Source organism: Ptychodera flava, chromosome 3 (genome assembly GCF_041260155.1).
Source record: "Ptychodera flava strain L36383 chromosome 3, AS_Pfla_20210202, whole genome shotgun sequence".
Taxonomy (NCBI): domain Eukaryota; kingdom Metazoa; phylum Hemichordata; class Enteropneusta; family Ptychoderidae; genus Ptychodera; species Ptychodera flava.
This window is the reverse complement of record NC_091930.1, coordinates 20,457,853-20,485,755: the sequence shown is the minus strand read 5'-3', so window position 1 is coordinate 20,485,755 and position 27,903 is coordinate 20,457,853. Positions and strand designations below refer to the sequence as shown.

The 27,903-nt window shown below is 39.4% G+C and overlaps 2 protein-coding genes across 2 annotated transcripts in view; one reads left to right on the top strand and one right to left on the bottom strand.

Annotated features, from left to right (window-relative positions):
* LOC139129710 (flavin-containing monooxygenase 5-like) overlaps nucleotides 1–7,078 on the bottom strand; it is a 37,676-nt gene extending 30,598 nt beyond the window's left edge. Inside the window, exons 1-2 of the mRNA XM_070695385.1 lie at nucleotides 6,469–7,078; nucleotides 6,050–6,206 (exon numbers count right to left, since the gene is read on the bottom strand). The gene's annotated coding sequence lies outside the window, so the exon portion shown is untranslated. The remainder of the gene's footprint in view (nucleotides 1–6,049; nucleotides 6,207–6,468) is intronic.
* On the top strand, nucleotides 1,615–27,903 carry LOC139129709 (uncharacterized). The gene is made up of 14 exons (XM_070695381.1): nucleotides 1,615–3,200; nucleotides 9,238–9,395; nucleotides 10,856–10,997; nucleotides 11,966–12,156; nucleotides 13,255–13,381; nucleotides 14,264–14,444; nucleotides 14,801–14,958; nucleotides 16,149–16,305; nucleotides 19,084–19,287; nucleotides 19,701–19,836; nucleotides 20,630–20,699; nucleotides 23,479–23,915; nucleotides 24,102–24,463; nucleotides 25,018–27,903. The coding sequence occupies exons 1-12, from the start codon at nucleotides 3,125–3,127 to the stop codon at nucleotides 23,688–23,690; spliced, it is 1,812 nt and encodes a 603-aa protein (XP_070551482.1). The 5' UTR covers nucleotides 1,615–3,124; the 3' UTR covers nucleotides 23,691–23,915; nucleotides 24,102–24,463; nucleotides 25,018–27,903.

The window sequence follows — 27,903 nt, the reverse complement described above, 5'->3', positions numbered from 1 at the left end:
GTCAATGAGTGGCGCGCATAATTGTTTTACTAATTTGGAGAACTTCTAAAATAACTTGTAATCTGTATACTTTCGCACATCGAACCGATATTGTATGCCTATCACCGTTGAAGTTTATGTCTTTCATTGTAGAGTTGTTTTTATCCAAAACACATTTCCAGAAGAGTCCCACAGAGCAGTCAAATGAAAGGATAATTGCTTCAAACGAATGAAATTGCACAACGAAAGAATGAAAATCAACAGCACATCGTGGACGTGTTTTAAAACAATAGCGCGCGGGAATGGGACTACTCTATTCTAGTGACGGGGACTGAAAGCATAGAACTATAAAGCTACTGGAAAAACGTTCTGTTTTTCTCGCGATTTTAGCAACTGTAACGACCCTTTATTCTCAAAGTTACTTACCTTTCCATAGTAGAATTAATCTAGGTTTAGGGGCTTATACACACAGTGTACACGGGTGTACAGCATAATGTTTTAAAAAGTCCTCTGCTGGGGACGAGCAGGGGTTTACACTCTGACGGATACAGTAAAACAATGGCCACGGCCATAGGTTCAAGGATGCACTAAAACGACTAGTGTAGGCCTATCGAAATTTTACGGGAGAGATATCTCGACTGAGACCGACAGTAGCAGCACGACAAACTATTCCGAATTGTGCGTCCGTGTTTAATGCAAACATCTCTGTAGGTGATTCCGCTTTCTCAATCAAATCCAAAGTCCGACATTTACAAAATTGATATAAAACTATGATGTCCGAAAAGTTTTGTTTTATTCAACTAACTGATTTATCTCCTTTGACACCTCCTAAGCTACATGTGTCGCAACTCTATTCCTACTTCACTCTGTGTCTTACTGGGGAATAGCCTCAAGCTGTCTGTTGCAAACAGTATTCGTATATTGTCCAGTCCTTACCAGATAGCAGAGGTACCACGGGACCGTAATACTTTGTGTAATTGAAGACGAACACGCTGGTAGAATTGAGATTGATGGCTTTATTTACTGCACGGGAACTCGGCCCGAGTTACAACTTAAACTGTCTAATCATCGTCTCTCATCTTCTCTCCCTCCATGAATGTCATTTCTCATTTATCACAATTTTAAGCTTACTCTCTTACGTAATCTACCTTTACTCAAACGGTAATACACATTGTATTCTATTGACACACCATCTCGTGATACAACGAAATGCTAACTCTTCATGATATGTTGACTCTGCAAACTCACAGTCATTGTCGGCACTTTTATTGCCACCTGGATTGTCACCTTGAAACATCACGCGTTGTACATGTGTACGATCACGCCACTTTCTTAAATTAAAGATGCTGACGTGTAAAATGCTGACATGGGAGATATTACATCATAAATCAATATCATAAAACCCTGTTTGTGTCGCTCGGTACTAGGTAGAAAATATACGCTCGATGTGAGAAATTTAAGACTGTGACACTTGTAAACAGTCCGGAAAGACTGCGACATCGATGTCTCCCGGGCCCCCACGCATACAGCATGGCCATGCTCAAATATTTCTTCACCATTTCGCAAAACATCTTGCCAACTGGGCGCATAGGCCAAGTCTTTGTACGTTGGTCAAAACTAATGACAATATAGGTCAGGATATAACATTGTTCAAAGTAAGATTGAATTTGGAAGACGAAAATGCTTTCATCGATTGACAAAAATGAGAAGGAACGAGTCAGTAAATATCGAACTATAAAGGGGAGAACGAGACTTCCACGATTAATCAACTTGGAACTGTATTTCGATCGACAGACTTACACAACCAGAGAGATCATTTTATTCAGCTTTAAAAATAAGTCACGGCCTTTCCTTTAATAACACCCCATTTGCGTTTCGATCTACTCTGTCCCCAATTAGCCTCCGGGTTTCGCCTGCCGTACTGACTGATTCATGGTTATTTCTTCAGCTATTTTGTCATTGTTTCGCATAAGATACAGCATCTCTTTTCGCGCACAAGTGGAACCAGTCACAGGAGGTTAGGATATCATATACCGTATGGGAAATTATACTGGAATATTGAAGATGAGAAGACTTATCGGTCGACAAAAATTGCCATAAACCGAGAATCGAGATTGTCTATGATTTATTAATTGGGAACAAAAATATTCGATTGATTGTAATCCTCTTCCCCGTACAAGCAGACTTGGCATCGGTCGATTCACGTGTGCTCGACATGCTCGATGTCCCGGGACCGTTTTCTCGAACGTACGTAGCGTGGGAGTTTTTTTCTCGGCGCGCGGGGCCGTTTTCACTTGTTACTGTCTTCATATCGTGTTGTGTGCCGAACATGGAAGTATTTACGCAATACAAACTAGTTTTCTGTCAAATAAAAAAGATATTTCTGAGAATTAACATCACATGTTGGGGTTAATGTCTTTCCCTGCCATTCTCCGCCCATTTTAGACAGTACAACTGTACACTCAGACATGGCGCGGGAAACGTTCAGATGGGCGCATTGGTATGTTTACGTGTGTAACCGTGTAGCTGGCGATCTACTTGCGAGGGTGCTCACCGTCATGAATTCGCTTTAAATTTTAGATCGCCAACCTAGAGGGCCCGGCTAGGCCCGACTAGGCCTGGGTTTTTCACTATGCAACTGTAAAATGGGTAACAACTTCCGCAGCTGCAGTTTTTAAAATATGGTATTCTTCAAATTCGACCCATTCAATCCATCCATTCAATGGTAACTTGAATCCCGTTGGCAGAATATCCCGCACGGTAAAAAGCGGAACGCCGTCAGAGTAGGTTTACAATTCGCCGAAACAGGAAGTGAAACGAGGCTGAAAGGAGCTGGGGGAATCCCCGGCGCCCTGAGTGTTCCCAGCATGCACATGTCCTCATCCTTGTACTGTGTACATTCGACAGACCGGGTCACAAAATAGGGTGGACTGAATCCGACCGTCTCACCCTTTGTTGGGTCTCGCTTCACAGTTTGTCACTGTGGATCGCCGTCAGCTTACGTGCAAACAAACCTGCACACTCAAACTTGCTGAGCGTACAGCGACAGTGGTTTACAGTACTAGTTTACCCACTCCATGTCCATACTGGTGTGTCTCGAAGCCCTCTCATACACGGAAGTTAGTGACCTAAATAAGCGACAGGGATGTCTATGTCCATACCCGACTGCATGAATGGAGAAACGCCTGCAAAACGACAGAAAACGAACGCTACCAGCGCAGGTTTGTACGGAATGCTTAGGGAGCCTTCAATAATTACAGGGGGTGAGCCAGGGGAATTCCATGCGCACCTGTACTGTAAAATGTGACCTCCCCTATCCTCTTGTCTAAAATGTGACCCCCTTGTCTTGTCCGACATTCCAAAAACTTGACCCTCCCCCAATTCTGCAGCATTCTCCCCAGGAATAACTGAACCAATATCAGCTAATTTACATAACAATTGGTTTAATCAAAATTAGGGACAGAAATTACAGGGGAAAGGCTGGCGATTCGGGAGGGAGGGTCGCAATTTATCTAGGAAGCATTTTTGAAGGGTCATACATTTATGGGAGGGTTTCCATATTTTGTGCAACGTAAAGAAGGCAAGATGTGGCCGATATAGTGCTTCACCCACTGAAAAATATCAAATCATAATACAAGGGAATCTATCAGGCAAACTATTGACAATTTCTCCCTCAAAACAAGCTTCATCTGTACATTTATATATGTTTGATAATGTATGTAAATGTACTTTGCTTGAAGTGGGAAGTAAAACGTGCATGCGTGTACAAGACATTGGAGTTTAGAATTTCACCGAAAATGTTGATTCACTATACATGGCAGTCTATCACTATAGGGAAAATTGCGAGACTAGGGCGAGAAAGTTACACTTTCTTGCAATTGGTGAGAATCTTTTGTCATTCTCACTCCTACTGGTGAGGATTTTTGAATTCTCACCGGTGATCAGTGAGAAATCAACTCTTAAGTGAGATAATACATTCTCACTGGTGAAAATGGAAATTCTCACCAAGCACTGTGAGAATGGTAATTTTTACGGTGAGAATCAACCAGACTCGCCATTCATTGGTGAGAATCAGTCGGACTTGCTGTTTACAGGTGTGAATCAATCTGGTTAATTCTCAACAGTGAACAACGAGTCTGGTTGATTCTCACCGTAAAAATTACCATTACTCACAGTGCTTGGTGAGAATTTCCATTCTCGCCGGTGAAAATTTATTATCTCACCAAGGAAAGCATTTCTCACTGCTCACCGGTGAGAATTTTTGAATTCTCACCGGTAGCAGTGAGAATGACATGAGATTCTCACCAATTGCGAGTAACCGTCACTTTCTTGCCCTAGTCTCGCAATTTTTCCCAATAGTGTATGAGGAAACTATGAATATTTTTTCCAAACATAGGGCCAAAGTCCCTGAAGCTACTATAGACATGGATACAAAATTAAGTATTTCCTGACTGTATGAAATTATCTCACTAAGGTCATCCTACGGACAAGTAAACTAAATATTAAAGCTGTCTGACCAGCGGTTTTGAAGAACAAGCAACTCAACAGTTGACAGAGCTCTGTTGAGTTATGTAGAGAATAACCTTTTGTGACACATGTATTGATGAAGAAGGTGGATATCTTCTGTTTAATAAGTTGAGACTGTACATACTCAGAGAAAGCACACTGAAGAGACAAAGGTTTGAAACTTAAGAAGTTCAAGGTCATCAAAAGCATTATAAGGAATCATGTTACACTTTCATTGCACTGTTTACACAGATTGCATAATTGCTATAAATAGCACATGAGGAATCTTTATACAGCCCAGCTTTACCATAAAAACCCTATCACTTTGACCACTCTTTTAATTGACCACTCTATTTTTTTCCTCAAAAAGTAATTTATTTTATCCTTACCAAGTCAACCATAAATGGAAATTAGAACTTTCTCCATCTCTATCTCTATCTCTATTGACTATTTTTAGCAATTTCTTTTAGATAACATACAGGGCACAATAAATGACAGTTCAGAATATGTCAAAGTTGGGATTCAGGAAAGTTGCCTTTACATGTTTTAATCCTCCAAGATGGTAAGCATTTCATTATGAACTGTCAAAAAAAGTTGAACTTTCTGATAATTCTACACTAAAATTATTTTGGCTTTGATGATTTCCCAATTAATTCAATTATTTAAAATCATATTAATTATTTTTTTCTGGGTGAATTGATAGGGTTTATACAGTACAAGAATTACATACAATGTAAGTCAAATTTTGACCAAAAATGACAAAAAAATTCCTTAAAAATACACATTTGCATATTTCATCACAATTTGAACAAATCTAAGTTGGGTTACCCCTAGGGACCTGTATACCAAATAACAAAGCTGTCTGACCAGCGGTTATGAAGAAGAAGATTTTTACCAAAAACACCTTTTTTGGCATTAATTTGCCCTATTTTCAACAATATCAAAAAATTAAAAAAAATAGTTTCTCAAAATCGTATTTTTCATCTACACAACAAATATCAAATCAGTAAGTACTGCGGTTCTCAAGATATTTGAGTGGACGGACGCCTCACAAACGGACATACATACATACATACATACATACATACATACATACATACATACATACATACATACAGACTGACGACGGACGCCGGACGGATACCCATCCCAATAGCTTCTATAGACTATAGTCTATAGTAGCTAATAAAAAACTAGATAAATGTGTATTTATGTAGACTTGATTTTTGCTATTAATGTACTTTGTTAGACTTTAGTAAGAAATTGGATTTTGGTATTTCACCGAAAATGTTGATTCGCCATACATTTCATTCTATGGGAAACTATGAATATTTTTTCCAAACACAAAACTAAGGTAAATCTGTGTATTTATGTACTCTTGATTATTGATATTGATGTATTTAATTAGACTAGGGTGGTTATAAGGGGATGTGTGAGCAAGAAATTGGATTCTGGAATTTCACCGAAATGTTGACAGATTCAATATACATGGTAGTCTATGAGAGAACTATAAACAAATTTTTTCCAATATAAAACATAAAACTAAAAATATATGTGTACTTACAGATGCTTGATATTTGATATACACTTCGGCATCTGTCCCATGTGTTTTTGCCTCGTCTTTCATGAGTTTTAACTGTTCAAGGTGTTTAATGTAGGATATCGCTGCATCTTCTTTGCTTGTGAAGCTTGTCGAATCCATGTATTTCATCGATGATTTCCTATTGATGAAATATCACAGAGATAATCGAAGGTATGGCCGTAAAATCAACTTCTATTAAAAGTTACCCTCCTCCAAGATAGGCTTAGAAAAATTGACCTTCCCCTTGGACAGTTTTCTAAAAAGTGACCCTACTATCCCTCCAATTCCCCCAGCCCTCCCCACCTGTAATTACTGAAGGCTCCCTTAAAGGCGCGTCATCGACGATGAATCGACGTGTTATTTCCGGGTTGACTGTCGCAACAGCCGCACCATGAACCTACCGACTGTCTTCGGTCGCAAGTACATAGAACCAAGGACTCATTGGCTTCTGCACATACGGGTAGAGCTGGGTACAGGGTGTGTGAGGCGGCTATGCCTGACATTTAGCGCGACCATCGACAAATAGAGACAATTACCATCACTGCTCGTCGCCAATTATCGGCACACATGATAGATGAGGTCAGTCGTGTCATGATCATGCCGACGACAGCAAAGGATGAGAGAGTGCTGTTCAGCGCAGGAACTGTGGTCAAGACCGACCCCATGACCTTGCTAGAAGTTTTATATCTGTGTAGGCCTATAGACTCTCTAAAACTTAGGAGCGTAGTTTGATTTCCAAAGCTGCATTATCTTTCCATGCAGCCAATGTAAACAAAGCTGGCAAATATTACCATTCAGTGAAATGGACAAACAGGGCGAAATAAGCCAAAAAAAGTGACTTGGATTAAGTCCAAGGAAAACGTAAATGGGGCGATTTTTGGCCTGTACCAATCCGAATAGAAGTCCTAAACACTTAAGAACCGCGATTAATCCGAAGATTCTCTTCCTTAATCAGAGCCGCTGTCTGACAGCCATCTTTCAATACCCTATCTAAAATGCCGTGCAACATATGCAGTCTATATATCACCACATTGCAAATAGCATGGCGTCTGTCGATAGCAACCTGGCCTACGTGTTCTAAACTTGTGCATTTACGTGAATGCATTTATTTTTGGCGATGTCATGGCGCTACAAATCGCTTTGTCTGCCAGATACGATACAAAGACGTCTTTATAAACGATTATTCATTGCGAATTCTCTTAGACACACTGCACTGTAATGGCGTCTCCCATGACTTGGTCTTTCCACAGAAATCATTGTGTAACAGTACTATATTTAGCGATGACTCTGTAGCACCTGATGAATCACGGACAGCGACTCAGAATCTGCTTAAGCCGAGTCTCTTTATCATTTAAAGTCATCGGCAAATGACGCTCGAATGTCGCGTTCGGAAACAGCACCAATAATTTTTCACTTTATTACATTTAAAAGGAAACGATATCACGGGAAAACGGTTAGAACGTCGTGGGCCCGGCATATCCTAGCGTGACCACGCTTGTAAATAAAGTAGAGTTGTGTAATGCGGGCCCATTATCAGGTACTGTACCACAGCTTTGTCGATACCACTGAAGTTTGAGATGTCATCCCCTAAATAATTAGTGATTATGTACTCGAATATCCAGTATTGTGGCCCCAAATGTTTTCTACATCTGCCATTGCTAAAACTATAAAATAATAGCAATAATATACTCCGTCCCGGCCCATTAGGCCAAAGTAATTAAATTCTTTGTTTTGCGTCCCCACCCGCTTAGGGTGTTAAGGTTTTCATGAAAAACACAGTGTATTTGAAAAGGAGATTTTAGGACGTAAGCGCCAAAAGGCCGCAATCCCTGTGTTAGCTCTATGGAGAAAAAATAAAATTTTCGATTTTCGAAAAACTAAGATAGTGTAAAGTTGCCTTATACCAAGAGCTTTAAAATGAGCTCTCACAAATGGCAGACCAGAAAAGAATTGTAAAAGTTTGAGAGTCCGCATACCTATCCCGAGGTGCATTCTGCCTTAAGACGTGTCGACTCTCACACGCGGCTCACACAGTCGCATTGCTGCACATCAGCAGTCGTATTGACTAGAGAGTTGCTGTGATATAAAGTTAATAGAGCACAGTTATGAAAATCTGAAGTAGGGAAGTTTTAATTTGTGTTTGAATAACCGTAGAAAGCCATGGTGGTCAAACAAACGACACTGTTTACTTCAGAAGCCCGAATGGAATTTTATGAGCATAGCAGTGCGCGTGCGTACACGTCTGTCGTCTGAGATTTCACTGCTGGAGCTGGGTACTTTGGATTTGTTCAGTGCAACGTTTTATTACGTAACATCAGAAGGCAATCGATATATACAGCAACAAATACAAAACGAAAGGAATAGAAATGTCGGTATTGAATATCAAGTCGATGACAAAGCGAGCGTAAAAATCGCCTTCGGAAAAGATGTACAGTGGAAAGCGGTCTTTCCCATCGACTATAAAACGACAAGAGAATGCGTGACATCATCAGAAGATACGAGCGTGCAGAAAGTGATGACGTATTCGTTCACGTTCCGTTCACGTGTGCAATCATAATCTCTCTATTACGTTGTGAAAAGTTTCCTTTCATCCATTATGGGCTGGGAGGAGCTACATTATGGCGTAAACACTTGTTTGAGAAGCATATCATAAGCTCCTCCCTAGACTGGCCCCCATTCGCTTGGCTTTTCTCGGCAGCAGGTACTAGCTGTGGGCCATCGTGTCCACTGCACGATCTACACAACAGCGTGGCACTAACGCGACAGCCTGCAGAAGTTAATGTCTTTAATATAGTCTGTTTTTATATGTATATGCCCACAGACTTGCAGCAAGTCTATCTCCTCGCTAGCCTGTACTCAAAGTTTATGTGAATACGATACAAAAACTTAGCATGTCATTCTCATAAACACGCGTACGATCTACATAATATTGAAAGAAAACACCATCCGCATCTGAAATTTACTACCTATATAGTTCTGGAGGAAGCACAATACGGGAAAAGGTTGTCCGCCTACATACCAAATTTTCCCTGACAAATGTCATTGGCAACATGCATACATATTGTTTTTCTATACTTTTCATTGTTGTATCTCGACAATACTGAATATATGAATAGATCAATTATAATCGATCAAATTCTGTTAATCTGATACAATTTCCCTCAAATCAGGTACCACGTCAAATTTAAGTGAAGATTTTGAGGGCAAAACGTACAACTGTCCTAGCCTGCTTCATCTATGCGTTGGTGTGGTCGCTAGCGAGTACAGCTCTATGGCTATGCACATTGTCAGTTCGACGACACAGTTAAGCGACTCTTTGTACACAAAGGTAGGTACACCATCACGCTTGAGTTTGTTCAAAGTGTCCATTACCAGTTTGGGATGAACTATTTGATATGGAAGGGTTTCTGAAGATTTAGGGGGCACTGAACAAGTCGAAAGGGAGAATGAAAAGTTGAGAAGAGAAAAAGAAGGCGAAGAAACAACCGAATATTTTATGGAATAAAGCAGGGAAAGTCAGAGAGCAAGATCGAGTCCGTTCTGAAAGAGCAGAATGAAATTACGAATGAAATTGACTTCGAAAGGTGTCATCATAATGCACCGCTCGTCCGAGGTGCTCAGCCCATTTTTTGAAATGCTAAGCAAGTAGAGGGACAAAATAAGAATTCTCTCGAATGCCACCAAGCTACGCGGGTCGAATATAAGTATCGGAGAAGATTTCTCGAGAAGAATACGCAATATTCGATCAAATTTATTCGCTTTCCGCAAATCCCATTCTGACAGTCAAGGCGTTTTCAAATCCTTTGTTCACTGTGAAAATTGTCGCTAGCTAAATATGGAAAACATGTTTGCCTCTTCACTACACGAAAGTAAAAGTTGGAAAAAAATTCCCGTGATAAAAAAAATTAAAGAAGCTTATGGATCTGTTACAGAGTTCATTGACTCTGACGTCAATTCTGCATAAAGGTTAATTATCAGGTTCAGACAGGTTCAGACTTATTAATTATGTGCGATGATTATACCTTAGGTGAGAAATCTAACAAGTACATACTGTTCTCGTGTTTATGGTCTTGGCGATTGATACATGTAGGTACCTTGGCACCAAATACGTCAGGGAAAGACGTTGCATTTTATTTGTATGTAAATAAGGATTGTATGCATTGAATTGTAAATAAGGATTGTATGCATTGAATTGTATATACACGGTGTCTTTACGAACACCAGCTCAGACGAAGGGACAACATCTTGAGAGAAGGAACTATCTGGCAATATGTAGCATCCATTTATAAGAAATAAACGGTGTTATCTTTGAAGACTTGGAGTCTCTACGCTGTTTCTGTATCCCGATATCCTCTCGCATGGCGATTCCCCGAGGAAGATAATTGTCGATGGCAACAGATCCACTAGTTCAGGCGTCTGTCATCAACAGTGGTTTTGTATGGTATTGTCCGAATATGACGAACTTTCTGTCACACGAAGAAATGCATCGCCCAGTATGGTTATCAATGATTTGTGTATATGTCACGTGACTTTCAATCCGTGCAAATTTTTAGTAACTTTGACATACAGGTTCTGACTGAACAACAAACCATGATTAGCCGAAGGGTTTGAAAGGGCGAAACCACGAAGCCTTTCTGCGCATGCGATTTTCCAACAAACTATACCAAAACACGTTTCCTCAAAAATCAACTGTAAGAACTGTACAACTTATCTATGTGATAAGTACAAACTAAAACGATGACGCTATAACTACCATTTAACCCTTCGAGTGTTTTTTAATAAACGTAGATCACATCAATGGCGTTCCCAACCGACGAGGAGACAATTAGGCTATGTTGCGGAATAGCGAACGTGTCGTCTGAAGACAACGAGTGGGATAAGGGAGAGGAGCTACTCAATAATGGAGATGTTGGAGATGTGGTACAGTCTGGTGAGTTTAAATATGGAGCTTGGGGATAAGGAAAGAGGAAAAAATTGAGACAAAAGTAGGTGTTTTACCCCATTATGTTATCATCCTGATATTAATACTAACTCCACACATTACATCTTATAGTAACCCAATATGTAGTAACACAGGCTAACATGTGATACCACTGACCAAGAATGAAATTGAACAAAAAACCACCCCAGTGACGGGGTTTTTACAAGTTCACGATATATACAAACCAGCGATAGCGAGTGCATGGTCCAAAACCGATTGGTATACCCATAGTTGAGCTTGTTTCTTGCTTTTATATCATAACAGTGAAATTCTGGCGTGAAATGTCAGGAGAGGAATTTTTCCAGCTGAGAGCTCGTGCATGTTTTAACCGTGCTATATCGTAAATATTGCACGGTTAGTTTCACATCCCGATCAATCAGATCGCTGTATTTGCGCCATCGATATACTAGTATGATATATTTACTCTTCTCGTACCCAATACGTATTATTAGCCAAGTATGTAATAACTCTCGACCAAACATTTAATACTGACCCCATATAACATGAAACCCAATTGCAATATGCACCGTTGATCCGACACACAGCGAAAGAAGGGTATTGGGGTATAATTATACATTAATAAGATAATTAGGGTTCACCTATGGCAAAGAGATAATTTAAAAACATGATTGACACTATTTTGGATAATTGGATCTCTATATTTTTTAAATTTCTCAAAAGTGTTAGGTGCCCCTTAGCTGAATTTTGGGATATTACAATAAAAAACAAATGTGTATAACTTAAAAAGAAAGCAGATGAGGTTATATTTGCAGATAAAATCGACATTACTTCACCATCCAATTATCCCAAATTAGTTCCAATCGTGTTATTACCAGTGTCGTTTACGTTAGACTCGGCTATCGAGTCATATTCAAATGTTTATGTATGAAAAATTCGTATGCATTTTTATTTGGTAGGATTTGCAGTGAGCGCTACCATCCACGAAGATAGCGAAGAATGGGAGGATCTGTTTGATTCCTTGCCCGTGTATGTGTATTTGAACTTCGAAAGGAAGATCCTGACGTCGATGAGATGTTCCCGTTGTGAAGTGACGTTCTGTCGTCATCAAGTCGCCGCCACCTTGTACAGGATACGCAGAGCCGATGAGGTAACCCGGGTCATTTTGTGATGCAATGCTCAATCCTTTATTTTAACCCTTTCACCACCATGGTTTGACCCAAATCCATTGTTTTCTATGGTAAAGTTGGACCTGTATACAGGGAACTGGGGGTGAAAGGGTTAAACTCAACCGTTGATAGGTACATCGCCATCTGCATTTGTATGAATGTTTAGCAATATACGAGAAAAATGGGGCACCACAAAGATAGAGCACGTACCTACGGAACATAAATATCAAATTAAAGACTAACCCTGGTAATGTAACTCCCTTTAAAACTCAATTGGCTAAATTCTGAAACAAACAATAAACATCCCAATCAGCTGTATCTCTCCTAGCATTCTTTTCGGTAAGATGGTTTGAAATCAAATACAACTTATGTAAAAATGCTTACCGAAGTGTGACCACAGAACAAACATTGGCGACGAATGTATAACGTAGATCTGAACAACTTAATAAATTCTACTTGCAAGTCATTTATGACACTCAAATTCATCGCCAATGATTGACATTGTTATATTTTCATCGACAATATGGCATTAATAACGGCAAATGCATCAAGACCTAAGATTGGGTGATACTTTTGGGTTAGCAAAATACAAAAAGATACAGCAAACGGAGCTGTGATATTTAGGAATCATATCTCAGACCATTTGGATATACAAAATAAATATACGTCTTTGAGTAACTGTAAACAATCATTCGCATCACAAACAATTTATAGGAAAGGCGCAATGTGTGCAAACGCTGAGGGTTTACACGTTTACACGGCTTATGCGTTCCTTCCAACAGCATGTTATACAACCTGAAATGACGTATGTTTAAAAGCAACTGTTTTCCCTTTGTTTGGGATACTGCGTTTAAAAATTTATCGTAGATCATAATATTATTTGTGAATACATGGGTTTCTGTGCCCGAGAGCAGGTGGCAATTTGCCCGACGCCAGGAGGGCAAATTGTCGCAGAAATTTACGCAATGCCATGGAAAAAAATCTTTAGTTTCATCTATATGCCGTAGATAAAAGTATCAGGAACCATTAGTGACCGTTGTTGCCACGGTGCTGAGACAACTTTACGGTAAACATTTCAGGTGCCCAAGTATAAACCGGTCGCTGAGGTACTGTCGACTTTAGGCAGAAACCAGCTACAGACTTTGTTACAGTACGTCATCAGCGATGATCCCGCCACTTTGATGTTCAAGAGTTTCCAACACATTGGTAAGTACATGAAATTTCTGAGAACTCCTTTCTCGATGCTGATATAGTACGTGTCTCAAGTGAAAGCCTTTATTGACGAACGCCAGAAAGAGAAATGAGGTGAAGAGGAATTCAAACATGTTTGCGCTCCTAGAAGTCGTGGTTCAAGACCAGAAATTAATTCTCAGTATATGACCATTGCTACGTCAGTGCGTGACTTAAAGAATGTTCAGATGTAGATTTTTTGTGAAAAATGTTAAAAAAATTCTCGTGTTTTTCCCCGCGTTATCGTAAAGGTGTTATGATGCCAAAGGTCAAACAGCGTCCAACAACACCTCAGATTGCAACCATTTTCGGTATTGGACAGTGAAGCTACTGCAGTGAACTATAATAAAACTGCTTACACTATCTAGTTTCAGCTGTAGCTAGCAACGGAGTCAGATGACACAAGATCGGCTCTAACTCTGCATGTGGGCAGTCAAAATAAATTAACAGAAACTGCCCAGTTTTACGGTTGGCACCCTGTGTGCAAGATTGAGATACGATGTAACATTACCATGTACTGGTCCATGTAAAAGTCTTGTTTATTTCAATTTCCCCGGACACACTGTGTGCATGAGACATACAATTTTACTTGATGCTATAGCAGTGAGCTCATAAAGTGTCACAGTGTTGCCACAACTTTCCCAGAGAAACTGTCTGCATGGGACATACAATGCTGTCGACTTTGCCAGCTGGCTACAGCTGAAACTGATTAGTGTGAGCAATTTTTATTGCCGTTCACTGCAGTAGCTTCGCTGTCTAATACTGAAAATGGTTGTACGCGTATTGACCATGATTATTGTAATCAACTTATTATGTATTTATATATTTATTCGTTTACGTTCTTTTTTAATATTTCAGGACAAGATCGGGAAAGTACTAGTAATTTGTTGTCCGACGCCAGCGAAAAATTCCTTGATCCGACGTCAGGATCTGTCCCAGCACAGTTGAATTACCACGAGTGTTCTGTCTCGGCTTTTGCAAAGAATTTGGAAAGCTTGCTTAGAAAGTGTGAACCTTACTTCCAGCTGTGCAGTAAAAGGTACGCATTGCAGATACCTGTACCCAATCCTCTGTGCCTTTCCTTAGGAAGTTGTTGGAATTGTCAAGCCTATTTGTTTAAGTCTTACGGTTGGCCTGGAGTAACATCAGTTTTCAGAGAGACATTCACTTTCTGCTTATCTGTCTTTGTACACAAGTCACGGTTATTTCAATTTGTTCATTCATGTATACATGCAAATGTTCATATTTTTTGTTCATTTACATATTAACACATCCATAGATCCATCCATCCATCCATCCATCCATCCATCCATCCATCCATACATACATACATACATACATACAAGGCTTTTGTAAAACATTTAACATACTAGCTTGTGAGTTTGTTCCTTACAGATGTTGCTATCACAAGCTAGACGACTATTCATATCACAAACCAGACTGTGAGCAAAGTCACATAGTCCTGTGCCTTGACAAAATAAAGGAAGTGTCGCGTTTTGACTCCCACCTCGCTAAAGAGCTGATTTGTAAAACAGCGGAAGTCATAGTTACAGGTAAGCCCATTGGAGTGATTGAATTAATTGCCTTTATCCAGGTCTGTTTGTGGTTATTATGACATTTTTACGGCAAATTTTGTGTCTCATACGTACCAACATTTTAAAATCAATAGGTGTGATTTCCGTTGTCCCGCCCAACACTCAGTGATCTCGCGAGACTTTGACATCTCGTGTATTTGCTGGTTGTAACCTTGTCCTCAATCTGATTAAAATCAGATGTAGAGTACTTGTATGCGGTATTTCTCTTGCTTTTGTCTCTCACCAGTGAGAGGCGACAGCAAGAGAACACCGCGTAAGTATAGACGTCGCCGTACTCTACATCTGATTTTAATCAGGCTGCCTTGTCCTGAACATGTGGACTCCTAATGTAACAAGTGATTAACGATGAACTCTGTGTGCATTAATCTTTATTCTTAACCTGTTGAATACTGTCTTGTAACTCAATATCTCACAAAATCTTGTGTGGCGATGACAATCGTTCAATTTTGTATTCAATCTTTGTCCACATTTCATCTCCTATGTGACATTTATCATTAGTTGAAGCATAGTCACCCCGTCCCCAGTGCACATTAACTCACCCGATGCTACCCTACCTGTATCCCTTTTCCTAACTCAGATTTTCCGAGGGTAATTTTCCAAGGGTAGTCATCCTCATGCTGCATTTCGGTTAGTCCACATAAAACAATGTGTGTTTCCGGTAATATGCCTCCGAAAATTAGGAATGGGAGGTCGAATTTTTCTTTTTGTTGGTCAAATTTTTCTTTTTGTTGACTGAGACGCAAAATTTAGAGAATTTACTCGAAGTCTTTGAAAATGTCAAAAACGTCCGGGGTCTGCGGTTTTTTCTAGGATTACCAGAAACACATTTTTTCTATTTGGCCATATGTGATAGAATTCTGAGATATTTAACCCCCCCCCTCCCCAACCACCCTCCGCAGACACTACCCACCAGTCCAATACGCTATCATAACCGTAGCCCAAATAGGTGGATTTAATATGTCCAGGATTATCAACAAGAAACCAGCCGAGTGGCCGATACAATTGCTGTGGCGGCGTGGTACTCTTTATTGCAACCCCACCCACCCCGCCTCGATGTCGTCGGATGAGAACACAACTGTCACATGTTTTCCCAACACATCCGGCATCATGCAGTGTTTTCTAATGTTATACTCTCCTTTTTATGGCAGTTACCGAAGACGTCGCTCCAAACACGGCAGCCACAATGCCTGACGCTATGCGTGCTTTCTATCAAGACTTTTGCGACTGGTCTGTGATGGCGATTTTTCAAGCGCTCCCTCTATCGACTCTCACCGAAGTCAAACACCGTTTGGAGAACCTCACACTGTACGTTTGGCATTTTCTTCATTGTTGGAAAGTATAAACACTTCTAAGATGGCATTCCATCTTCTTGTTGGATTCTGAAAGGTTTGGTCAAGAAAAGATGAGAATTGTTTCTCTTCCTTGGTAAGATGTATTGGCATGAGCGATGTGGTGTTGCCTATATTTACATTTTAGTATTCCCCTCAGACATCTTGGTGTGAGATCGCTTGGTGTGAGAACTGGATACTTATTTTTCTGTCTGACCAATTTTAGCGTCTGACGGGTATGAAGGCGTCTTACACAGACTCTATCCAGGCCATTTATTTTTCTAGTATAGGTTCTCTCTTGGACAATTTTTCAAAACATGAAGAGGACAGTGCGCATGTCTGGAAGTGAAAAAAAAGCAACCTTGCATGCCCAAATGAATGCAGCTGCCTCTTCACGTGCTGTGTTAAGATTATCCAGGTCACTGACTAAGAATAGTCGCCATATAAAGAAATGGAGAAGGGCTGTGTAATGTCGATTCTAACAACTTATGATCATTTTAAACCCCGAATTCAAAATTTGCGCTTTGAAATTGGAATATAGAAGATAACAGCAATCGCCCCGTCACGTCCATCGATAACTAAAATCTGTAAGCAATGTAAATGCGGTTCCAGTTTGGGAATAGAGCGGAGCTGGGGCTTTAGACTTTGATGGTTCTTCAAACGGTAAGCTGACGGTAGAATGCGCCTCTGTGGCAGATACTCGGACTCTCAAACCTTTTTAATTATTTTCAAATCTGCCCCTTGTAGGGAGCTTTTCTAAATCTCTTGGAGTAGGAACAATTTTCGTAATCTTAATTTTGCGAAATTCGAAATGTTTACTCTGCCCCATACACGTCACACAGGGATTGTGGCCATTTTGAATCGCAATGTCGATAAATGTTAGGTTATTCTAGTACCAAACTTTGCATGATGACCCCTGATTTTTAGCTCACGTGTTCACACACGTGAGCTAATGTCGCAGCTATGTCTGTGTGTCTGTGTCTGTGTGTCTGTGTGTCTGTCTGTTGGCTCGATATCTCAAAAACGGCTAAGGAGATCAGAATCAAATTTGGTGCATAGAGTCAATTTGCAAATGGCAAGAACTGATTAGTTTTTGGTGGGTGAGGCTTGCATACTTTTTGCTCATTTGCATATTTAATGATTTTAGAAAAAAAAGGCTGATATACATTGAGAGCGATTGCACACAATTTGATGAGATTTGCTACAAATGTTGATCACACCAAGATATATCAGTCGTGAAGTGTATTAAGGGGTGACATAAAAGATAATTGCTAATTTGCATATTTAATAAATTTTCCTAATTAGGTATATATATCTGAATTGACTTGATTGAAATTAATGACACTTGGTATGTATATTGAAGATGCTATAATTTATAACTTTATTGAAAGTCATTCAGAATTTTTACTTCAGCCAACTCTTAATTTGCATAGTTGATAAACTTTCCTAATTAGGATTTATATCTGGATTGACTCGACCAAAAGTTGATGGAACTTGCTATGTGTATTAATGGTACTATGATATAACATTATTGAAAGTCATAAAGCATTTTTACTTAAGCCAATTCCCAATTTGCATATTTAATGAACTTTCCTAATTGGGGATTTATATCTGAATTGACTGGATCAAAGTTGACTAAACTTGGTATATATTTAATATACTATGATTTAGTATCATTTAAAGTCATTCAGCATTTTTACTTCAGCCAATTCCTAATTTGCATATTTAATGAACTTTCCTAATTAGGGATATTATTATATTATATATATATATATATATATATATATATATATATATATATATATATATATATATGAATTTACTTGACCAAAGTTGACGAAACTTGCTATGTACATTGAAGATACTATGATACAACAGTATTGAAAGTTATTAAGCATTTTTACTTCAGCCAATTGTTAATTTACATATTTAATGAACTTTCCTAATTACGGATACATATCTTCACAGACTTGACCAAAGTTGATGAAACGGGATACGTACGTGGAAGATATTATGATATAACATTATTGAAAATCTTTAAGCATTTTACTTTTGCCAATTCCAAATTTGCATATTTAATGAACTTTATTATCATGGATATATATATAAATTTATTCTACCAAAGTTGACATACCTACTACGTACATTGACGATACTATGAATCAACAGTATTGAAAATTATAAGCATTTTTACGTCAGCCAACTTCTAATTTGCTTATTTAATAAACTTGCCTAATTAGGGACATATACCTTGATTTACTTGCTGAAAGTTGGCGAAACATGCTATGTACCAGGTTAAAACAATATTGAAAGTCATGTTACATTTTCATGTCAGCTAATTTATGCTAATTAATATAATTTGCATATCTAATGAGCTTTCATAGTTTGGCATACTGTACATAGCTTGAAGGACTTGACCAAAGGCAATTACACTTGCTATAAAGTGGTGAGACAATGACAGCAGTCAAATAAATTTCATATTGCTATTTCAGCTAATTTTTTTTAAGAATTAACCTGTGGTGAATGTTGTTCATTATTTTGATCATAACACTTTCCATGAAGTTGCAACCATGTGACAAAAGTTTAAATTTACACACAACTGAAATATATAATGAAACACGTGAGCATTTTTAGTTCATATCTGGTTAATTATTGACTTACAATTTCTAAGGGAATGGTTTAAAGTTACATTTAGGTATATTGAGCTAAAGTTTACGTTTTTCACTTTCAAGGCCCATTCTGCTTCAATTGACAGACGGCAGCATCAGGTGAAGAAGCTACAGGAATTGTACCAAGCGCTGACCTTGCCGAGTTTGTCGCGGCGCTTTGACGATGAGACCCCGATACTTGAGAATTACTCAATGGCTTCCACACGTCAGGGGGACCAATCCGGCGACAAAGAACAGCCATACACTCTCCTCATTTCATTAATTGACTATGTGCACTTTCAAAGCGCGTTGTGAGTATATAGCGTGGTGTTTCTTTAAAGGCATTGTTCAGACATTAGATTGTCTTGCCAGGAAACTTACTTACTAGATTACAATTTCAATGGAAAACAAAATGCTATGAAACCTTCAGACTAGAACAAACTCGATCCCTTGGATCGGTTCCCCTACCTTTAAGTCAAAGGCATTCAGCTATCGAAATCAAAGATGGGAGAGGAAGGATAGTAGTCACATGATGTGAGATTTAGACTCGACATTATACAATGATTGATTGAATTGTAATAAATCAACAGCCCAGCTTTCACTGACATTGTTTGATAAAAACCGACATGAAATATGCAATAAAAAGGGGGAACATAGCTGAGGCCTTTCTTGTTTCACAATCAGTAAGACTCTTCCGTTGATTTTCATTTCATTACTATGGCAGTGACTCCTTAGTGATTGTTAATGACATCCCGTTGTTGGCCGCATATACCGAGAGCTGCCTTCAGTTTCGACGGACAGATAAGTTCATCGCCTCGGTTGTGGATCTTCTGTCCGCAGTAATCAAAGCTGTCAGAAAGGTAGGATCACCGATCGTCATGATGTTTTTTTTCTCTGCACGACGCGTTCTCGCTCAATTTTTATCCCCTTTACAAAATATACCCTAGTCAATTTTTCTCAGATTTTTTCCAAAGTTTTGATAAAAAAAAACTGTAGCCAATAAAATATGTCCAATTGGTCCAAAATTATCAAAATATTTCAGAAAAATTCATAAAAATTTGCATAATGTGGCAGGAAAATTTTGGTGGGATAAATTACAGCACTCAAAGGGTTGATAAATTTTACTAAAGTTATAGATTGATCAAGAAAACTTTGATATTATTTTCTTGAGCAAAGAATAAAAAGTCAAAGTGCTAGCACGAACGTCCATCAAATAATTGAAAAAAATCAAGCCGGCGCCACCTATATATTCGAAAGTCATAATGGTCGCGATTCTCTTATTACACAAACAATGGTATAATGGAAATAGTGATATCTTGCAAAAATGTGTTCAATAAAGCTAGAGACGAGGAAAGGGTCATAATAGATTTTTTTAAATCCAAACATTTCGTCCCCCGAGGCGCATTTCGCCAAAAAGGAGTTGTAACACGAAACTGAAACGAAAGACATCCAAAATATGATTGACAACATTATTCAGTTTTGTTGTCACCGGACTGTCAGTTTGGAAGTAAAATAAAACGTCATTTCACGCATTTCCACTAAACACCCTTAGATTTCCCCGACTTTGCAATATTGGCCACGATAACCCTATATTACTTTTTTTCTAAAGCTACTTACACCTCGCCTATCTTATTATTTCTCCAATATAACCAGTTCACAATAACCGGTACCACGATTCTTAAAGACTACGACGGAGATGAGCGTCACAAGATCAGAGATTCCGGTGAGTAGACACGGTTGGTTAATATCAAATTTCCGGGTGAGCATTACGGTCCGTAATTTTAACTTGATCGGAGTGATTCCACCTGTTACCGCGGCCAAACGATAATCTTGTACCGAACAACAAATATTTCGAAACAGGTACATTACACGACTATTGCAAGAACGGGACAACATACTGGAACACAATGAAGAGCAAAACACTATCGTCTACTGCGACAAAAACAGGCGTTTTCGAGTTCATCCCCCTCATCAGTGTGTCACTATAATATTATATTAGTATACTGAATAATCGAGAGGAAAAGTCTGACCGACTTGCTGATACAGTATGGATAGAAAACACAACACATATAGAAAGGAACATGCCAATCGAGTAATATATAGAGACGAGGGCTTTGAATTCTGTATCTTTTCATCTGGTGATATGCTCTTGTGATTGGAAATCATTTGGAAGTTTAGTTGATGAAATTGCGACGCTCATATTTAATGTGCCGCCATGTAGTTAGGTAAAGCCGTGATTTGGCACCATTGACCTTGTCTATATGAGAACTCATTGGAGGCATCATTGGATTGATACCCTGTGAACTGGAAAAAATAACATGTAAATTATATGTTACATATGGTGAATAAGCTTAGTAAATCTTCCGCGCTAACAACACAGTTTAATCTGGCTCGATTTAATTAACAAAAGTCTATACTAGAATCGTTAAGTGGTTTGGCAATGTTCTCGCTGAAATTTACTCTGTTTAGTTAGCGTTTGTGTCCAATACCCTCAATACAATAGTTTTCATTATCCCTGTGAACGATGACCCCTGGTAATCTTTAATATCACGTTGAGATGTACGGCCGAGAGAGGTGCTAACGGTGACGGCCCTGTTACAAGGCCGACACGTTCCTTTGCTCACTGAAAGTTTGTAGCTCAACTACTAGAACTTTGGAAAGTTATGACGATGATGTTTGAGTTCCATCCGCCTGTACGTGTAGTGCGAAATTGTGATAGCATGTCGGATAGATGTATTACAATCAATCTTGCAATACTCACTGTTGCGTCGTTACTTATAATATGACAGAATCTCATCGCCTTGGAGGGCGCTCTGTGGCGTTCCGAAGGTATTTCCCCGGGATACGGTGTATTCTGCCGCCAGAACTTTTTCGAGCGAATTTCGTCCATCGCCGTCGAAAAAATAGCCAATCGCGACACTCTCTGATTGCATATAGATTCTATATAGTGCGCATTGATATGCTGTCAATGAACTTTTCATCAGCTGTGAGCTCACTGATTGGCTAAGGAAAATAATCGCACTCATACCAATCCATACTCCAAAGACATTAGGTCAGAATCGTAAGACAATAGTTGTAAATATAGACACAAAACAGCACAGAACAGACAGTAAATAGACGGTACACAAACAAAGTCAAATTCATGAAAGAAAGATATATGGACTTCTGGCCTCAAGACCAAGAAGTGATGTCAGGTGTTTCGAAAATAGTAAGCGCATTCTGCCCCACATGTGGCACCCGCCATATATCAATCTGTAAGTCAGATAGGTAGTGGTCACTAACTAAGGCCCAAAACTATCTACTATTTATGCAAATATTTTGATGCAGCGTACCGAGTTCACTCTATCTCTCACCATATTTCCATCTCGACTAAGATAACAAAAACAATCACAAAAAAACACGTTTCAGGACAGAAGTCTGCAATATTTTAATACCTGTGAACAAAATTGGCATAATTGAGTAACAAGATCAACTGTAATACAAATTCGAATGACTGAAACTTCAAAATTGAGCGCGAAATTGAGTCTTAGATCTCAGAATCAGAGTCTGAGTACGTTACGGCTGAACTGCATGCATGCGGTGGTTGGAAGACGGGCGGGGCCGCGGTGCAAGGACAACATCTGGCGAAAGAAAGACGCGGTGAAGAGTTGTTTCCTGTGGCCGCGATGTTGAATGTGAAGTTGAAGACTCCTCCGGTTATTTGAGTATTGGAGAATAGCCTGGGTAACTGGTTTTGAACTTGCTGGCTACACCATTGCAAGGATTGCGAAGTACTGATCGCCGCGTTGTTTTCAGGAGCCGATAGCCGACACTGGTACTACACTATCGCTTATCGATATGCCCCGTCGCGTGTTGGAATATTTTTTTCAACACGACGAGAGCGTTGACGTCTTCGGTCGAATCTTGCAGATGTTGACGGCTTTACAGTATGTTTTGCCGGTACTGCTTCCATCGTAATTACAGTTTTTTATTCCGTCCGTGCCAAGATATTAGTTTCACTTTGGTAATAAATCCTGATTCCAAATGTTCCAAATAAATACAGTTCTGCCAATCGTAATACTTATTTTCCTCCACAGATATACAATCCGCTTCAATATTTATTGTTGTTCAGGAGCAGACGACAATATTTACCAATAGAAAGTAGTACGGGATAATAACTAATTTGCATAATTTAGCGTGAAATAATTTCTTAACCATGGTTTTCTATGTAAACATTATTTAATGGCACGTGACCTGTTTGCAGTTGGCAAAAACGTGAAATATTTTGCTGAAAGTGAGCAATGAGTAAAATATTTAAAAGCAGTGATAATTAGCTCAATCAAAAGCTAAAATACTTAGAAAAGTGTCAAAGTTTTTAAGAATGTGCAAAAATTATAGCTCTGAGGGACTATATCATCTCTGTTTGTGAAAATACCAACTTTATTTCGCTGCCAACAGATTGATAATCTGTGGTACATATGTAATAATATCTCATCCTCTCTACAATTTCAATTCTTCGCCAGAAGACAAAATTATGAGTACCCTTAATGTGGACGGTGAAGATATAGACATGCACTGGCTACCTGGACTTGATTTTGAACACCTACCATCTTGGATGAAGAAACGGTACCGAGCGTTGAGAGCGAATGTGATTACAATGACAACGTCGACAGCCAATCAAGCTCGGGAGCAGAAAGTAAACCACGCCTGGATGATGGTCCACTTCCGACCATAAACAGGGATTGTGGACAGCAATATGCGTATGTTTTACTGTACTTTGTCAATGAAGCTTTCAAGGTTCAGGAGAAACTATCCAACAAACAGACAGATTTACTTGTACGGGCAGCTTTACTCGCACTGGAAATGTCTGATGTCAGGATACAACTGGGATACTCCATGGCTTCGGCCAGACACACCACATTTATCGGACTCGAAGACAGTATAAGCAACGCTCTGACAGGTAATCTTACGACATTGTGGTATAAACCATTTCATAGAAGATTTACGACCAACTTCCATCCCTGCTTTGCTGTTCGATTTTCACAAGTTTACATGTTTTAAATGATGGAGTACTACATTTGTAACATGCAATTGATATAACAGGATATTCATTAACTTTGTTACCTTTTGGTGTTGTTTTAACTAGATGCATTTGCCAGACAACAAGAAAATGGCATGGACTCGTCGACTTCGCAAAACAGCGGCAGTTACTTCTCATGCCTGCTCACGGTCGCCAGCGGAATCCAACGATTTTGCACCGTTGAGAAAGAGAGAAGTGTCCCAGTAACGCTGCTCCAGTGTCTGTCTCAGTTTGGAACGGACGATGCATTATCTGATGCAGTCATAATCACCTGCTGTGAGACACTCAAACTACCGAGCAACAACCTCAGTTACACAGTTAGAGAAAATGTTGCAAAGAAGCACAAAATAATCATGAAGAATCTTATAAATGCCATAACGAGAAGATACGAGACATTCGCCGACAGTGACGAATCTATCATTGATAAGGTGTGTGTACGGAACTATGTCTTAGGCATAAATATATTGTGTACTTCAGTTGACATGCTCTCTGAAGACCGTGTAGTTAGACGGGGAACTTTTTTTAATGATTCATTTTGATGAAAGCATAAAAAGTAGCAAAACTCATGCGTAATTTTGGAAAATACGAAAAACAGCTTAGAGTCGGAGGTTTTTGATATAGTTGGTGGCGACATTTGTTTCAAAATGTCGCCACCAAAACAAATAGTTTTTACCAAATTTTAACACCACCTAGAAAGAGAATGGTACGTCCCACGCCATGTAAATCAGAGTGTAGAGCTAAAACCCTTTCATTTCTGTCTGAGGATTGTAGGATGCATGAAACTTAAGTAACAGATGTTGTTATATATACGTTACGCTCATACGTAAACATGCAAGTCACAACTAGTCTAGTATGAAACGGGGCCACTTTCCGAAAGTTTTAAAAGGCTGCCGTTGATGTAAATTCTCATAATACATGATTTGCTTTTTGTATGAATCTTACGGAAGATTCCTTGTTAATACTTTCACCCTCTACACTGCAGGTTCTCAAAAGTCTACGAGATGTTAGCTGTTCGACATTTCGAAGCAGGTACTTGGAAGCTATCATGGAAAGTAACCTGTCAGCGTTGCCAAACCAGGAAAGATACCCCATAGTCAAGTTCTGCCTTCATGTTGTTCTGAATTACCAGTACTCGTCGCAGAAACAACAACAAAACGTGCTGGACTTGGCTGCCGGCCTGGGACTGGATGGAGTTACATTTGTTTACGAAAAGGCCGAAAATTTATATCCCGATCAGATTTTAATATATCTGGACACCTTGCAGGGTATGGTTGGGAAAGAGGACATTCTTGATATGTGCAAATCAGAGAAACTGCCGACAGATATGGTTGAGCTTTTTGAACTCGCTTTCGAAATAAAGAAGACTCATACGATGTCTTTCGTTGACAGAATCACTGACGATTTAGGCATTCACTTGCTCCTCTGCAAACAATTGTTTTCGGTTCCGGACATTGTTTTACAGAACAAAGACCACTACGACAAGTCATGTCTTATAGCTCTTGCTCAATGTTATCATGGACCTGATAACATCAACAGCCCATCCGGGCACAGCTTAAATTTGCTCATCGCTGCTTGTGACAGAGTACAGACCAGATATGACCTGGAACGACAAGTTGAACTTGTCGTGTTATTAATGTGGATGTTTTCAGTCTGTTCAAACTGGCAACTACAGACTCTTCTGGGCAGAGAAAAGGATTGTATATGCTTGATAAGAAGTGCTGCAGCTGCCTCGAGCACCAAACAATGGGACTATGTCACAACCTTGTTGAAATTATTCACAGCAGAAAGAAAGGACTCACACTCAGCTTTTCAGTTGAAGAAGCGATTTTTCAGTGTTTCATGGGCTTTCTGAAAGAGCGTGTTGAACATTGTAGAGGAGAGATGAAGGCGTACAGAGAAGTGACTGCCCTCATACACGAAGCATTTCAATGGTGTAAGAAGAATCTCACAAACTGGAAGAAGTTCGTAGACGATGTTGTAATCCCCCTGACACATATAGTGCCCTACAAACGAAAGGCATTCCGCAAAGTCATTGGACAGCTCGCATCAACACTAAAACACGACCTGTGCCCCGAAACGGCTGGTCTTGAACCCGATGACAAAAAAGAAGAGCCGATACTGTCTGAGTCATAAAAGGACCGCTTCTTTTCCATTAGAATAAAAGGGTACCTTGCTTGAATGTTTCAGTAGGCAGCTCGATCGTGTTTATAACCTGTACACTTCTAATTCCCTGTGAACAGCTCAGTCACAATCATCACTATTGGTTTGGGGCAAAACCGTGGTCGTGACTTGTCTTGCGCCATGACTGTAGGAGATGCATGTGCGCCCTCATTAAACACATATTAGATGTGGGCACCAACCATACTGATATATCTTTATGGTAAATGACCTAAGGCGATATTAGTGGACACGTGTTACCTGGTCTTTCTGGCTATACGTGTAATATCCGTTTGTTTAATTTCCAATTGGGCCGTGCGACCACAGAAATACATCGCTGTGTTCTGAGGACATAGGCCGAGGGATCAGTGACCATCTCTGGCAATGCTCAGCCACAAAGGACAATAAAAGGGTGCTGTAGCCGGAATAAAGACCAGGTTATAGATGTTTATAACACGTTGTCTATTATCATGTCGATGTCAAATACCTAAAAAAATTTTAAATGTGTATTTTATGTGAGTTTTGCTGCTTGTAGGGCACAAAGCCTTCTCTGTACCAGACTAGTACTAATGACCTCGCTCAATGATGGCCCCTAGAACAGGAACAAGAATACAGCATGAAAGAGGATATGCATGTTTTTGACACGGTTTTTAGGGAGCTGTACAACCCTAAACCAGCCAAGGATATTCTACCACTGCACTGTTCACTAGCACAACGAAGTACGACATTTTCACGTGTATCGTTGGCAAACTTATCTAGAAACACTGCATTGACTCGCAAAGCGGAGACCCGTCTTGAATAATGACTTGGAAACCTAGAATAGCGGTTTTGAACAAACTAAAGGCCCTGGGAGGATGTGAAGAGGTTCAAACGGTTGCGCTCTCTTCGGGACAAGAATATCAACTATACCTGGTACTCGGAATTCCCATTAAAATGAAATCTCGAGGCAGTCACTCTTTCCCTTGTGACTATTTCGTCTATTCTCGATAGCTGTTGGTTGGAAACAGCAAGTGTGGCCCATTACCTGATTCTGATGGACATGTATAGGTGCAAATTGTACTTGTGAAAGTTAAACTGATGTTTGTGAGAACTGGATTGTATGCTAAATATTAACAATGTAGCACCGTGACTTTTTCTTTGCCTCCAACGACTGTAAATCTTTGACCACAGATCGACTGAAACTAATAGTGGAGTTAAACAGAAAAAACATACTATTGTCAAAACTCGTCGTATACGTCTTATTTACCTATCTTAGGGTCAACGCAACGCTGCAAGGTTGTGTATTGAAATGAATTCAGTTTCAAATGACCAGCTATTTTGCTTGTTCACCTAGATCTTTGATAGAATCAAATATTTACCCGGAACATATATTGTCATTACCTTATTTTTTCTCCACGAATGACTCTGTTATGATTATCATTTTTTCAGGACATGTAGTAGTCTTTATGATTTATTTTCATTTAAAGTCAGTCGTCAGGTTTATTTTATCTTTCATCAATAATGCCAAAAAGGCAACAAAAGGAGACAACGAAAAGGAATTATTTAGCGAGAGGTAGTCGATGCTTATTGTACACAAATCCTCCTTTGTTTTCTCTTTTCCGTGTATGTTCATACAAGTACGATGAATGGCCATCGTTTCTGTCAGATATGGAATTTCATAAGAATCCAAAAGCGTTTGGCGAAGTAAAATTAAAGTGTGGTGCTGTAACAA

What these genes read in the sequence shown, in the direction of transcription:
- LOC139129709 (XM_070695381.1), top strand. Translation starts at nt 3,125, where the DNA reads ATGTCTATGTCCATACCCGACTGCATGAATGGAGAAACGCCTGCAAAA. An exon ending in AACGAACGCTACCAGCGCAG is followed by an intron (nt 3,201 to 9,237) that starts GTTTGTACGGAA and finishes CCCTCAAATCAG; the next exon opens with GTACCACGTCAAATTTAAGT. An exon ending in GCGACTCTTTGTACACAAAG is followed by an intron (nt 9,396 to 10,855) that starts GTAGGTACACCA and finishes TAATAAACGTAG; the next exon opens with ATCACATCAATGGCGTTCCC.